Consider the following 15,369-nt stretch of genomic DNA (forward strand, 5'->3'; position numbering starts at 1 on the left):
ACCTACCCTTCACAAAGCCATGCTGACTATCCCTGATCATATTATTCCTATCTAGATGATTATAAATCTTGTCTCTTATAATCCCCTCCAAGATCTTCATTCTCGGCTGCCTTTGCCTTCACTCCACGGAGCTCCATCGCCTGGACTTTTGTGTTTCCTGATTCAGTCCCTCGATTGCCAGTAGCATCGGCGCCAGCACCTCTTTCTTGAGCTCCTCCACACACCGTCGGAGAAACTCCTGCTATTCCGGGCCCCATACCATCTGGGCTCCATCCGCCGCCATCTTGCTTCTCCCTTCTCTTCTCTGCCGCTGCTCCAAAGGATCCTTCGCAATCTGGCCACGACCGCCACTCCTTTCCATACACACCCGGGGGGACTCCTTCCTTCGTCACCCCACACTGGGTTAGGTCGGGGAAAAAATTCCGTTGGGGCTCCCGATAAGAGCCCAAAAGTCCGTTGGAACGGGAGCTGCCGAAACATGCGGCTTAGCAGTGCATCACCGCAACCGGAAGTCGGTTTCGGGCCTTTTGGCAGCTGCTGCCGCCGCCCCGTTTGGGGCGAATGCGGGATCAATCGGTTCTTATTTGGGTTTTCAGTCCTGCACTGAGTGTTTATGAAGCCTCAGCACCCAATCCGCCACCTCCATTACCCGGCCACAAGCGGCTGTTTCTGTCTAATCGTGGAATCCAAATGATCTCCTCCCTGCGGCGGCGGCGGCACCCACACTGCGCATGCGGCGACCGGAGTCCATACTGCGCATGCGGCTACCGGAGTCCATACTGCGCATGCAGCTGGCGAGCCCACTGCGCATGCAACAATCGAAGTCACACTGCGCATGTCCAATACTGAGAGTGGAGAATATTCATTGATTCACATTTGGCTCTGGGGCCGCACTCAGGATTTGTAAACCCCGCCCCCGCCACTGACCTCTCCCCGACACCTCACAATGCCCAGGTAATGATTGACGGCAGCTCCGGACCAATAGGAGGAGAAGGGAACGAGGCAGGGCGACATCGGAGTTGGGAGCAGGAGGCGGCCACTCAGCCCCTCGAGCCTGCTGCACCATTCAATACCATCATGGCTGATCTGATTGGAATCTCATTCCACATTGCCGCCCACCACCGATTAAAAAAAAAAAAAAAAAATATCTACCTCTGGCTGAAAAATATTCAGGGACTGCATCCACCACCCAAGATTTCCAAAGACTCACGACCTTCAGAGTGAAAAATAATTCTCATCTCAATTCTAACCGGTGATCCCTTATTGTTAAACAGTGACCCCGAGTTCTAGATTCTCTGACAAGAGGAAACATCCTCCACACATCCAGTTTTGTCAAGACCCTTCAGAGTCTTATATGATTCAATATAGTCACCCCTCACTCTTCTAAACTGGAGAGTATACAAGCCTGGCCTATCCAGCCTTTCCTCATAAGCCAACCCGTCCATTCCAGGTATTAATCTCGTAAACTTTCTCTGAATGGCCTCCAACACACTTACATCCTTTCTTAAATAAGGAGATCTGTCTGAAGTGAAGTTTGCACATTCTCCCCGTGTCTGCATGGGTCTCGTCTCGCCCCCACAACCTAAAGATGTGAAGGGCAGGTAGATTGGCCACGCTAAATTGCCCCTCAATTGGATTTAAAAAAAAATAAGACCAACACTGTACCCTGTGCTCCACGTGCAGTCTCACTAATATAACCTCCCCAGTTTGTATTCAATTCCCCTCACAATAAATATTCTATTGACATTCAAATAACATTCTATTAGCTTTCCTAACTATTTGCTGTACCTGCATGCTAGCCTTTTGTGATTAATGCACAATAACACCTTTGTCCCTCTGTATCTCAGAACTCTAAAAGTCTCTCACCATTTGGACAATATGCCTATTTTATTCACCCTAACAAAATGGGCATTTTCACATTTTCCCACATTATACTCCATTTGCCAGACCTTTGCCCACTCACTTAACCTCCCTATGTGACTGTCGTGCATCCCCTCACAATTTACTGTCCCACTTATCTTTGTGTTATCAGCAAATTTAACAACAGAAGCTTCAGTATCTTCATCCAAGTCATTTATATAAATTATAATAAGTTGACTCTCCAGTGCTGATCCCTGTGGCACACCACTCATCACATCCCACCAATCACAAAAATACCCATTTATGTCCACTCTTTGTTTCCCAATGGTTAGCCAATCTTCAGTCCAAGCCAGTATGTTACCCCTTACATCCTGAGTTTTTATTTTCTACAATAACCTTTGATATGACAACTTATCAAACGCCTTCTGGAAATCTAAGGACAGTACATTCACCCGTTCCCCTTTATCCACAGTCACGTGGTCCATCAAGTAACTCTGATAAATTGGTTAAACGTGATTTTCCTTTCACAAAGCCATGTTGACTCTGCCTGATTGCCTTGACTTTTTCCTGAGAGATCTGACATAGCATCTTTTTTTTTTTTTTAAATTTATTCTCCTTTTTCACATTTTCTCCCACACTTACACCCATCACCAATAAACAATAATCAGCAAGATATGTCAATCCCCATAATAACAACGATCCCATCCGTCCACCAACCCCCAAACCTCAACCTGCATGTTCACATAAACAAATGACAAAAAGGAATCAGGGATTACACGTAGTCACCCTTAATCTACACAGCCCCCCTCCCCCCCAACCAACACCATCCAGCCTCTGAAAGAGTACCGTACATGATACCCCAGAGTTGTACCCGCCCCCCCCCCCCCAAGCTCCAGCTCCTCCCGTCCACTGCCTCTTGTAAAACTACTCATCCCAACCTCGGTTCCTTCCCCCCAACTTTCCACCCCGGCTAGACCACTCGGACCCTGTTCTGTCAGGCTCCGATGGCCGCAGCCCCTCCCCCCAAACAAAGAACAAAGAAATGTACAGCACAGGAACAGGCCCTTCGGCCCTCCAAGCCCGTGCCGACCATGCTGCCCGACTAAACTACAATCTTCTACACTTCCTGGGTCCGTATCCTTCTATTCCCATCCTATTCATATATTTGTCAAGATGCCCCTTAAATGTCCCTATCGTCCCTGCTTCCACTACCTCCTCCGGTAGCGAGTTCCAGGCACCCACTACCCTCTGCGTAAAAAACTTGCCTCGTACATCTACTCTAAACCTTGCCCCTCTCACCTTAAACCTATGCCCCCTAGTAATTGACCCCTCTACCCTGGGGAAAAGCCTCTGACTATCCCCACCTTGAACCGGCCAGCGTGGAGGCCCCCGCCCAGGTCCCTTTCCCCCTTGCCCGGCCCTAGGAAAGCCCAAAGATCCCCTTTCAGCACACAAACCCCGCATATCCACCTACACCCCAAAGAGCCCTAATTTCGAGTGACAGTCCCGTCCCTTCCCTTGTCCAAATATATACAACATTGGCTCCTTTAGCCCCTACACCCGCGCGCAGTGATACAAAAAAGAAGAAAATACAGTCATGAGGTTACATCGGCACATGCCCATTCCTCAATTTGTCAGTTCTGCCACAGTCCTTCTGCCTTCGCAAACTCCTCCGCTGCTTCCGCCGTTCCAAAATAAATGTCCCTGAGCTTATAAGTCACCCTCAGCTTCGCTGGATATACAATGCCGCACTGCACCTTGCTAATGTACAGTGCCCTCTTCACCCGGTTGAAGACAGCCCGCCTCCTCGCCAGCTCCACCGTAAAGTCCTGGTATACACGTATACCAGCTCCAGCCCACTGCACCGCCCACTTCTGCTTGGCCGAGCTCAGGACCTTCTCCTTCACACTGTACCTACGGAAGCACAGAGTCACTGTCCTTGGCGGCTCACGCGCCTTTGGTGCAGGCCTCCACGACCGATGAGCCCGATCCAGCTCATATCGGGAGGGATCCTCCCCCTCCCACGGCAAAATACTCAGTCGGCTTCGGTCCTTCAACTCCTTCGGGCAGCCCCACAATCCTCAAATTCTGTCGCCTGGATCTGTTTTCCAGGTCTTCCATTTTTCCTCGCAGATCCTTGTTAGTGTCCATCACCTTCCACATCTCCTTCCCCATCGAGGCAAGTTGATCACCGTGCTGCAATAACGTCTCCTTCACTTCCTTCAGCGCCTCCCCTTGCTCTCGCACCTCTGCCACTGCGCTCGCCACCATCACCAGGGAAACCGCCTCCTCCACCAGTGCACTCAAAACCTCCCTCATCTCCTTCCTCACTGTCTCCATGCATTTCGCAATCTGCGCCAACTGCTTTTCGAATTCCGCAGCCATCACCTTAGCTGGTGCTCCAGCCTCCATTTTCTTTACTGAGCCCGCGGTGACCTTTCCACTCCCCAACGGACTTTCAGCCGCTTTTTTCACAGCCGTTGTTTTGCTGTTCTTCGACATTCTTCTCCTCTGTACTGTCTCCCGACTTTTACTGCCTTCGCTGGCCCTAGGACCGGGCGTTAATCCCCGACAGTGCCGTTCCCGAACGGGAGCCCTCCAACGCACGGCTGCCTCCCGCCCGCCGTCACCGGAAGTCCCTGACATAGCATCTTTAATGATAGCTTCTAACATGTTCCTTATGACTAATATTAGGCTAACTGGCCTGTAGTTTCCAGCCATCTGCCCCCTCCCTTTGTGAATAAAGGAGTTACATTATTTTCCAATTTAATGGAATCTTCCTTGTATCTAGTGAATTTTGGACAATGAAACGAGTGCATCAACTCCCTCTTTAGCTGCTTCTTTCAAGACATTATGGTGAAGTCCGCCTGCAGACTCAAACCATTGCTCATTACCTCTTCCCTGGTGGTTGTAATTTTCTTTCCATTCCGTCCTGATTTACGGATATTTCTGGGATGTCATTTGATTCCTCCATACCTGATCAGTTCATTTGCCAAAACCTTACTTTTTATTGTTAATTTCCCAGACGAGCTTTCTGGAGAATCAACACTCACGTGAATCATTTACTTACACAAATATCTACAGAAACTCTGTCTTTATATTTCTAGCCAGCTTTCTCTGGTAATCTAATAATAATAATCGCTTATTGTCACAAGTAGGCTTCAATGAAGTTTCTGTGAAGAGCCTCTAGTCACCACATTCCGGCGCCTGTTCGGGGAGGCTGGTACGGGAACTGAACCCGCGCTGCTGGCCTTGTTCTGAATTACAAGCCAGCTGTTTAGCCCAATTATTCTCTCCTTATTCATATTTTTGTGTTTATATTCTATGCTTTATATTCTGCCCAATGTTCTGACCTGAAATCTGCCTTTGCGCTGGTACATGCTTTTTAAAAAACATTGATATGTCTTTAACTTTTTTAGTTACAGACAGATGCTGGGTCCTCCCCTTGGAATTTTCCATTCTCATGAGAATGTATCTATTCTGTGTGTACTGAAATATCCCTTTCAATGTCTGCTACTGAATCCCTATTGACCTGACACACAAGCTTATTTGAAAGTTCATTTTAAGCTAGCTCTGCTTTGATGCCCTCATAATTGCTCTTATTTAAGCTTAACTTACTCGTTTTGGACTCAATCTTCTTCCCCTCAAACTGCATGTCAAATTCAATCATATTATGATCGCTGTTACCTGGAGATGTCTTCACCGTGAGGTTATCAATTAATCCTATCTTGTTGCACAATAGCCAGTCTAGTATAACCAGCCCTCTGGTTAGCTCCAAAATGTGCTGATTGTAGAAACTATCGCAAAAACATTCAGTGAACTCCTCACCTATGCTACCTTTGACCATCTGATTTTTACAGTCTAAGTAGACTAAAATCCCCCTTGATTATTGCTGTACATTTTCTGACAAACTCCCATTATCTCTTCCTTTACACTCTGCCCTCCTGTGTAGTTACAATTAGGAAGCCTGCACACCACTCCCAGAAGTAAATTCTTGCCTTTACCATTTTTCATCTCAAACCAAACCACTCCTACATCCTGATTTCCTGAACTTCGCTCACCCGTCTAATGTGCTAACTCCATCAACAATTAACAGAGCCGCTCTTCCACCTTTTCCGAGATTTCTATCCTTCCTTAATTTCACATACACTACAATATTCAGCTCACCGCCACCTTTTGAAGGGAAATGAGGGATGGGCAATAAATGTTGGACTAGCCAGTGACACCGATATGCCATGAATGAATATAAAAAATGTTCAGGTCCCAAGCTATGTCTCTGCAATGGCCATCAGATCGTACTTACTAACTTCTATAGGTGCTGCCAATTCATCAGTTTTGTTTCAAATGCTACTTGTGATTTGATACAGAGTCTTTAGTTTTTTCCTTTTATTATTTTTGTAGCGATTATCTGATATAATCTTAAATGTGTTCTCTCTGTCTCTTCCTTCCAGAGTCTGTTTTTCATTTCCCATTTTCTTATCTTTCTCTCTGGTCTTACGCTTTGCTTTACCACATCATACAAAACAAATCAAAAAAGATACAATGGAACAGTCGGTAACAGGACATTGGCAGTCCCCTCCTGTATATTCTGTAATATACAGAATATTAAACACCGGCCAAGTCACAGGGACGATTAACATCAACTGAAACAAACTCCAACTCTCAGAATGAACACGGTTCAGTCGTGGATGTGATTCACAGCAGCAATAACAGAATTCCCTGTAATCGCTTGTGAACTCGCTGGTGTTTCTGCAGGGTGAATGAACGAGTGAATCCCTTCCCATACACAGGGCAGATAAATAATGTCTCTCTGGTGTGAATGCGCTGGTGTTTCAGCCGGAGGGACTGCTGAGTGAATCCCTTCCCACACACGGAGCAAGTGAGCGGCCTCTCCCCAGTGTGAACTCACTGGTGTGTCAGAAGATTAAATTTGTTTTTAAAGCTCTTCTCACAATCGGAACATTTGAAAGGTCTCATGTCAGAGTGAACAAGTTGGTGTGCAGTCAGATGTGTGAGTCTAGTGAATCCCTTTCCACACTCGGAACAGGTGAATGGTCTCTCCCCGGTGTGACTGCGGTAATGAGTTTCCAGTTCAGAAGGGTAACTGAATCCCTTCACACAATCCCCACATTTCCAGTTTCTCAATGGTGCTGGCGTCCTTGTGTCTCTCCATTTTGGATGATCAGTTGAAGCTTCCTCCACACACAGGACACATGTACAGTTTATCCTCACTGTCAGGGTGTGGTGTTTTTCAGGCGGTGCAACTGGTTAAAGCTCTTTCCACAGTAAGTTCACTGGAACACTCTCACTCGGGTGTGCGTCTCGGGTGTGCTTTTCCAGTCACACTGATGTTTGAAATCTTTTCCCACAGACAGAACAGACAAGCATTTCTCCTTCCACATTCAAAAGCCAATGATATTCAGATCCTGATGAATTGAGTGACTGTCAGACCTTGATGTGATGATTGATTTGAGTTTCCTGTCTGTCAATCCATTCCTTGCAACCCTGTAAAACCAGTTTACACAGGTCAGAAATTCAGAACAGATAATTCTCGTTCCTGGGGAGCAATTGTTTCTCTCATTTCCCAACGCTGCAAATCCCAGTCCCACACTTTCCCCTTCCGATAAACTCACCACAATGGTTTCAAGGTCATTAATGCTGAGTACAGCTTTGAATTCCACTTTATCCCTTGAATCTAAATTCTACCATCTGCATTAACAAATCCATCAGTGTGGGTGCAGGATGGAAATCCTCCCCACTCTCTCCTCCTGCTCCAGGATCAGTAAAGTGAGTTAAAGTTAATTTCTCCTGAACAAATCCATTGCTGCATTTCCTTCCTGAAGCCACATTTGTTAACTGGGGCCTGGCACCGGGAGAAAGCGGCAGCTGCCGTTGTGTTGGGCGTTGAGGCGGTGCGGCTAGTTGGTTATTGGGGGTGTTGAGGCCTCCACTGGGTGTTTGTGAAGCCTCCCCTCCCACCCACTGCCCCTAACGCTGCCTCCGCTTATCCGCCTGAAGATGAGACAAACAAGCGCCTGTCCCTGGACTGCACTGCGCATGCTCCAGATCACAATGCCCGGGAAGTGATTGACGGCAGCTGCGGGCCAAAGGAAGACTGGAGGACCGAGCGGGACTGGATGGTCCTCCAACCAATCAGAGTGAACGAGAGTGGGTGGGACTTCGACTGAAGCATGCGCAGTGCAGATAATGGCGACGGTGAGCTTTTATCTCGGATCCACAAAGGGTAAGAGGAATATTGTGGAACGCGGGAGCGATGGATCTGGCTGGTGGGTGAAAAAGTTTTCTAAACATGTTGTGCAAGCCCATACCCGGAAAAAATACTTCCTAGTTCGCTTGTTTCACGGAGCGGGACCGAGAGGGTCCAGTGATCGGTTCGGGAGAACGACCGCCATCTTTACTCGGCACAATGAGCAGTAGAGCGCATGTGCAGCCGTCATGTTTGTTGGGGGCAACATTTTCAATGACAGGGAGAAGCTTATTCCACATTGCTCAGAATGGAGACAACTTGGCCAGCAAACTGTATTACCCTTTGTCCTGGGTACTTGACCACCCATTACCCCAGTTTGCACAGACCCAGATATCTAATTGCTGATCAGTAGCAACACAGAAATAAAGAAACAAGCAAATTCTGCTCTCTGGATCCCACTAACTCAATGGATATCTGACCCCATGTGCTGTTCTGTTCAGTCACACAGAGACACATGTCAGAAATACAATCCGAGGGGTGGCACGGTGGCGTAGTGTTTAGCACTGTTGCCTCTGGCGCTGAGGATCTGGTATCGATGCCGGCCCTGGGTCACTGTCTGTGTGGAGTTTGCACATTCTTCCCGTATCTGTGTGGGTCTCACCTCCACAATCCAAAAATGTTCAGGGTAGGTGGATTAGGCACGCTAAATTGCCCCTTGGAAAAAATAATTGGGTCCTCTAAATTTATTTTTTTTTCAAAAGAAAATCTTTTCCTACACACAGAACAGACAAACATTTCTTCTTCCACATTCACAGGCCAATGATATTCAGGTCCTGATGAATGGAGTGACTGTTAAATCTTGATGTGAAGTCTGATTTGTGTTTCCATCTCAAAATCCTCCTCTTGTAACATTCTGTAAAAGAAGTTTACAAAAGTCATCACTAGGGGCAGGAACGGTGGCTCAGTGGTTAGCCGAGGATCCGGGTTTGATCCCTGTCCTGTGTTTGATCCCGGGCCACTGTCCGTATGGAGTTTGCACATTCTCCCCATGTCTGTGTGGGACTCACCCCCGCAATCCAAAAAGATGTGCAGGGTAGGTGAATTGGCCTCGCAAAAATTACGCCTCAATTGGGAGAAAGAAAATTGGGTAATTTCAAATTTTTAAAATTAAAAATAAACAAATGCCATCACTGTCAATCCAGGATAGAAATTCTGAACAGACAATTCTAGTTTCTCTGGAACATTTTCCCCTTCCCACACACTCTCCCTCCTCCTTGGGCTTAAATCCAAACCCATCTCACCATCTGCACCATCTCTTTCCTCCACTCCCAGTTTTCTCCCTCCCTCCCCTCTGCCTGGATTCAGTTCTCCAGCTCACGTCTGCAGACTGACAATAAAATCAATGGGTCTTATTGGGGGGTTTCGGGCCTCCAGCGGGTGTTGGTGAATCCTCCCCGTCCATGTCCCAGGGTTTCCTTCCTCCCCTGAGATCAGAGACCTCATTGATGATTTGAGCCCAAACTGGAACCACATTAATTGGGAAAAAAATATTTTGATGTAGGTTCGCGTCTCCACAAAGTGTTTCCAACTCCTCCCACCCATCATAGAATTTACAGTGCAGAAGGAGGCCATTCGGCCCATCGAGTCTGCACCGGCTCTTGGAAAGAGCACCCTACCCAAAGTCAACACCTCCACTCTGTCCCCATAACCCAGTAACCCCACCCAACACTAAGGGCAATTTTGGACACTAAGGGCAATTTATCATGGCCAAACCACCTAACCTGCACATCTTTGGACTGTGGGAGGAAACCCACGCACACACGGGGAGGATGTGCAGACTCCACACAGACAGTGACCCAAGCCGGAATCGAACCTGGGACCCTGGAGCTGTGAAGCAATTGTGCTATCCACAATGCTACCGTGCTGCCCACGATGCTGCCCATCTCCTTAACAGGTTGATGCATTTATTTGTCTGACGAAAAGAATGGCCTCTGATCGCACCATGGTTAGCACTGCTGCCTCATGGCGCCAAGGACACGTGTTCTATCCCGGCCCTGGGTCACTGTCCGTGTGGAGTTTGCACATTCTCCCCGTGTCTGCATGCGTCTCACATCCACAACCCAAAGATGTGCAGGGTAGGTGGATTGGCCACGTTAAATTGAACATTAATTGGAAAAAATAATTGGTCACTCGAAATTTATTTTAAAAAAGGATTGTCTCTTCCCTAATGTTCACAATTAAAGGGGTGGGTTCCCCAAGAGATGGCTGACATTTCAGGGGACAGTAAATTAATAATGGACAGAGATATGGCTCGTGGTGTTACATGGTACAGATTAGATATATTATTTACCGTTCTGTAATAAAGTAAACATATTATTATTTCTCACCTTGTAATATACGACTGTAACTACGTTATAGATTTCCAGTCATCTCTTCCCTCAGAGCGTTGTTAATCTTTGGATTTCTCTTCCACAGGGACCAGTTGTATCTGGGGGTCATTGAATATATTGAAGCACAAGTCTGACATGTTTTATTGTCAATGCAATTCAGGGTTATGGGGAACAGGTAGGAAAATAAAGTGAAAGCTGAGATGAGGAGGGATCTCGTCACTTGAGGATGTGGTGAACCTTTGGAATTCTCTATCCCAGAGGAATGTGCAGCATCAGTCAATAAGTATGTTCAAGACAAATATTGATAGGTTTCTAGATATTGAAGATATTGAGGGATCATGTGGGAAAATCGCCTTGATGCTCTTAGCTGAGTGTCCTGGTGGTCCAAAGCTCCAAACGTTACTTGGATAACTGTGGTAATTCTAGAGGTAGATCGGCTAAGGATCTCATTCAACGGTTGAGCAGACTCAGTGAGCCGAATGGCCTAATCCTATAAGAATCTCTGTGTCCTGGTCAGGAAGCAGTGAGATGAGCTTGGATCTGTCAATCAGCACAAATCAGCACCTTCAGGAGAATTGGGAGGGTGAATGTTAGATCAGCAGAGTGCGAATGGAGGCAGAGTGTGTGGGATGGAGATTTACAGCTTTTGGAGAATGAGAGGGGAAATAATGTTTCCCAGGAACTAGAATTGTTCTGAATTTCGTTCCTGTACTAACCATGACTTTTGTAAATTGTTTTTAAAGGATATTGGAAGAGGAGGAATTATAGACAGAAATCTCAAACATCACGTCTTGATGTGACAAACTCACGCGATTCCTTCTGACCTGAATATCATCGGGCTCTGAATATCATCGGCGAGAAGGAGAAATGTTTATCCGATGTGTCGGATTCAAAAGATTTTAAACGTGAATGTGACTGGAAAAGCACCGAGACCCACACAACACACACCCGAGTGAGAGAGTTCCAGTGAACTGACTGAGGAAACATCAGTGTGACTGGAAAAGCACCGAGACCCACACAACACACACCCGAGTGAGAGTGTTCCAGTGAACTGATGTGGAAAGAGCTTCAACTAGTTACACAGCCTGAAAAACCATCACACCATTCACAGTGAGGAGAGACAGTGCACATGTTCTGTGTGTACACAAGGAATCCGCTGATTGTCCAATCTGGAGCGACTCGAGGAGACCCAAAACATGGAGAAACCGTGGAAATGTGGTGATTGTGGGAGGAAATACAAAGTCCCATCTAAGCTGGAGATTCATCGACGCAGTCACACTGGAGAGAGGCCATTCACCTGCTCTCAGTGTAGGAAGGGATTCACTCAGTTATCTCATCTGCAGGCACACCAGCGAGTTCACACTGGAGAGAAGCCATTCACCTGCTCTCAGTGTGGGAAGGGGTTCACTCAGTTATCTTACCTGCAGTCACACCAGCGAGTTCATACTGGGGAGAAGCCATTTACCTGCCCTCAGTGTGGGAAGGGATTCCGTGCTCTATTCATCCTGCGGAGGCATCAGCGGGTTCACACTGGGGAGAGGCCATTCACCTGCTCTCAGTGTGGGAAGGGATTTATTGATTCATCCAGCCTACGGAAACATCAGCGAATTCACACGGGGGAGAGGCCATTCTCCTGCTCTCAGTGTGGGAAGGGATTTATTGATTCATCCACCTTGCAGTCACACCAGCGAGTTCACACTGGGGAGAAGCCATTCACCTGCTCTCAGTGTGGGCAGAGATTCCGTGCTTCATTCACCCTGCGGAAACATCAGCGAGTTCACACTCGGGAGAGGCCATTCACCTGTTCTCAATGTGGGAAGGGATTCATCGATTCATCTGCCCTGCGAAGACATCAGCGCGTTCACAGTGGGGAAAGGCCATTCATCTGCTCTCAGTGTGGGAAGGGATTTATTGATTCATCCGTCCTGCGGAAACATCAACGAATTCACACTGGGGAGAGGCCATTCATTTGCTCTCAGTGTGGGAAGGGATTCATTGATTCATCCACCCTGCAGAGACATCAGCGAGTTCACACAGGGGAGAGGCCATTCACCTGCTCTCAGTGTGGGAAGGGATTCAGTGATTCATCCACCCTGCAGAGACATCAGCGAGTTCACACTGGGGAGAGGCCATTCATCTGCTCTCAGTGTGGGAAGGGACTCATTGATGCATCCACCCTGCGGAAACATCAGCGAATTCACACAGGGGAGAAGCCATTCACCTGCTCTCAGTGTGGGAAGGGGTTTATCGATTCATCCACCCTGCGGAAACATCAGCGAGTTCACACTGGGGTGAGGCCGTTCACCTGCTCTCAGTGTGGGAAGGGATTCACTCGGTTATCCACCCTGCAGACACACCAGCGAATTCACACTGGGACAAAGCCATTCACCTGCTCTCAGTGTGGGAAGGGATTTATTGATTCAAACATCCTGCAAAGACATCAGCGAGTTCACACTGGGGAGAAGCCATTTACCTGCTCCCTCTGTGGGAATGGATTCACACAGTTAACCAGTCTGCAGACACATCAGCGAGTTCACACTGGGGAGAGGCCGTTCACCTGCTCTTAGTCTGGGAAAGGATTACATAGAAACATAGAAAATAGGAGCAGGAAGAGGCCATTTGGCCCTTTGCGCCTGCTCTGCCATTCGTTATATATTGCCTTATCATCCAACTTAATAGCCTAATCCCTAAGAGGGGCAATCCATGGTTTACAAAGGAAATTAGAAATAGTATCCGATCCAAGGAAGAAGCATACAGATTGGCCAAGCAAAATAATCGGTCTGAGGATTGGAAGCAGTTTAGAAGTCAGCAAAGAAGGACAAAGGGATTGATTATGAAGGGGAAAGTACAGTATGAAAGTAAGCTTGCAGGGAACAGAAAGACTGACACTGAGAGTTTCATACGTGAAGAGAAAGAGATTGGTAAAGAGAAATGTAGGCCTCCTACAGACAGAAACGGGAATGCATAATAACGGACAAAGGAATGGCTGAGCAATTGAATACATACTTTGGTTCTGGAGAGCGGTAGAGAGAAAGCAGGGAATTATAGACCAGTAAGCCGAGTGTGGAAAATTCTTGAATCCATTATCAAGGGCTTTTCAGCGGAACATTTAGAAAGCAGTGGCAGGATCAGTGTTGGAATCTGTAATTGATGGATCTTAACTTGCCGAACTATGCCAAGTTGGGGGAAGCTTAGTTGATGAATCAAAGTCCTGGCGCACTACGACAAGTTATAAGATTTGTAATATTTCTAGACTATGCCAAGTTGTTGGATTCCTAGTATTATTCGACTGTGTAAAGTTGAAGGAATTTATATTATTTCTACTATTCGGTTACCAGTAGCACTTTGCGATTACTGGGACTCAGCAGAAATTTAAGTTAAAACTTCTCAGGTGCCAAAAAGAATTGTTTTATTTGTAGTCGCTTGATTACAATTTGAAAGTCATTTAAAAGGCAATTCGTAGACAATTCGAAGCTTTCAGAGAATTACAGACATTATCTTTTTTGCTTAGGCAGACTGCTCGAAAGTAACTTTTAAAAGGTCAAAGTCTGGCAATGAAACATGAAGAGAGAGCTAATCTTCAGCTAAACTCAAACTCAAAGTCAAAAGCAGACTGACAGAATCAAAAACAGAAAGACAGAACCCCCAAAAGACAACTCTAAAATGGCCGGCGGAAACTTTTCAGTTATACACTTTCATATCTGTCTTAAGTCATCTAATCACACCCCAATATAATCCGAATTGGTTTGGGTTAGACTCAAACACATTTGATTTGATGGCAAGCAACTGTGCTGTTATAATTTATGATGGAATTTTATGCTGTTTCATGTACCTATTGAAGTCCTGAATTTATGTGTGCTGAAATTCTCATTTTTAAATGAGTATTTAAAACTAGGGCTTAATATTTATGCTTATCTTAATATTTACAGCTATCTTTTACCTACACTAGTTGTATTCGAAATACCTGGCTTCTACAATCAGTCAGAGTCAGCATGGATTTATGAAGGGGAAATCATGCTTGACAAATCTTTTGGAATTCTTTGAAGATGTAACCAGTACAGTTGACAAGGGGAGCCAGTCGATGTGGTATATTTGAACTTTCAGAAGGCGTTTGACAAAGTCCTGCCTCAGAGATTATTGTGCAAAATTGAAGTGCATGGGATTGGGGGAAGTGTATTGAGGTGGATAGAAAACTGGTTGGCAGAGAGGAAACAAAGAGTAGGAATTAACTGGTCCTTTTCAAATTGGCAGGCAGTAACTAGTGGGGTGCCACAGGAATCGGTGCTGGGACCCCAGCTATTCACAATATATATTAATATTTGGATGAGGGAACAAAATGTAACATCTCAAAGTTTGCAGAGGATACCAAATTGGGTCAGAGGGTGAACTGTGACGAGGATGCAGGGATCCTACAGCATGATCTGGACAGGTTGGGCGAGTGGGCAAATCAATGGCAGATGCAGTATAATTTGGATAAGTGTGAGGTTATTCAGTTTGGGAGCAAAAACAGGGAGGCAGATTACTACCTGAATGGTTGTAAATTGGGAGAGGGAAGTGTGCAGCGGGACCTGGGTGTCCTTGTGCACCAGTTGCTGAAGGTAAGCATGCAGGTGCAGCAGGCGGTTAACAAGGCTAATGGTATGTTTTTTAAAAATATAAATAGAGTACTCAATTATTTTTTCTCGAATTAAGGGGCAATTTAGCATGGCCAATCGACCTAGCCTGCACATCTTTGGGTTGTGGGGGTGAAACCCAAGTAGACATGGGGAGAATGTGCAAACTCCACACGGACAGTGACACGGGGCCGGGATTCGAACCTGGGTCCTGAGTGCCGCAGTCCCAGTGCTAACCACTGCGCCACATGCTGCCCTGGCTAATAGTATGTTGGCCTTCATTGCGAGAGGTTTCGAG

At 46.5% G+C, this 15,369-nt stretch overlaps 2 protein-coding genes and 1 long non-coding RNA gene across 7 annotated transcripts in view; 1 reads left to right on the forward strand and 2 right to left on the reverse strand.

Annotated features, from left to right (window-relative positions):
• LOC140421775 (uncharacterized) overlaps positions 1-7,873 on the reverse strand; it is a 30,799-nt gene extending 22,926 nt beyond the window's left edge. Inside the window, exon 1 of one of the 2 annotated variants that reach the window (XR_011947062.1) lies at positions 6,168-7,873. This is a non-coding gene — a long non-coding RNA (uncharacterized lncRNA). Of the gene's footprint in view, positions 1-6,163 lie in introns of both variants that reach the window. The other variant, XR_011947061.1, reaches the window with a different exon arrangement.
• The window catches only part of LOC140421745 (uncharacterized), a 354,082-nt gene extending 339,772 nt beyond the window's left edge, over positions 1-14,310 (forward strand). For 2 of the 4 annotated variants that reach the window (XM_072506596.1, XM_072506595.1), the window contains exon 2: positions 11,202-14,310. In XM_072506596.1, coding sequence (XP_072362697.1) covers positions 11,655-13,025 — 1,371 coding nt within the window. In that variant the 5' untranslated portion in view covers positions 11,202-11,654 and the 3' untranslated portion in view covers positions 13,026-14,310. Of the gene's footprint in view, positions 1-8,021; positions 8,148-11,201 lie in introns of those variants that run through there. The other 2 variants (XM_072506594.1, XM_072506593.1) reach the window with 2 other exon arrangements.
• LOC140417895 (uncharacterized) overlaps positions 1-15,369 on the reverse strand; it is a 217,435-nt gene that overhangs the window by 175,365 nt on the left and 26,701 nt on the right. The gene's annotated exons all lie outside the window — the stretch shown is intronic.

This window comes from Scyliorhinus torazame, chromosome 5 (assembly GCF_047496885.1).
Source record: "Scyliorhinus torazame isolate Kashiwa2021f chromosome 5, sScyTor2.1, whole genome shotgun sequence".
In the NCBI taxonomy this organism is placed as follows: Eukaryota; Metazoa; Chordata; class Chondrichthyes; order Carcharhiniformes; family Scyliorhinidae; genus Scyliorhinus; species Scyliorhinus torazame.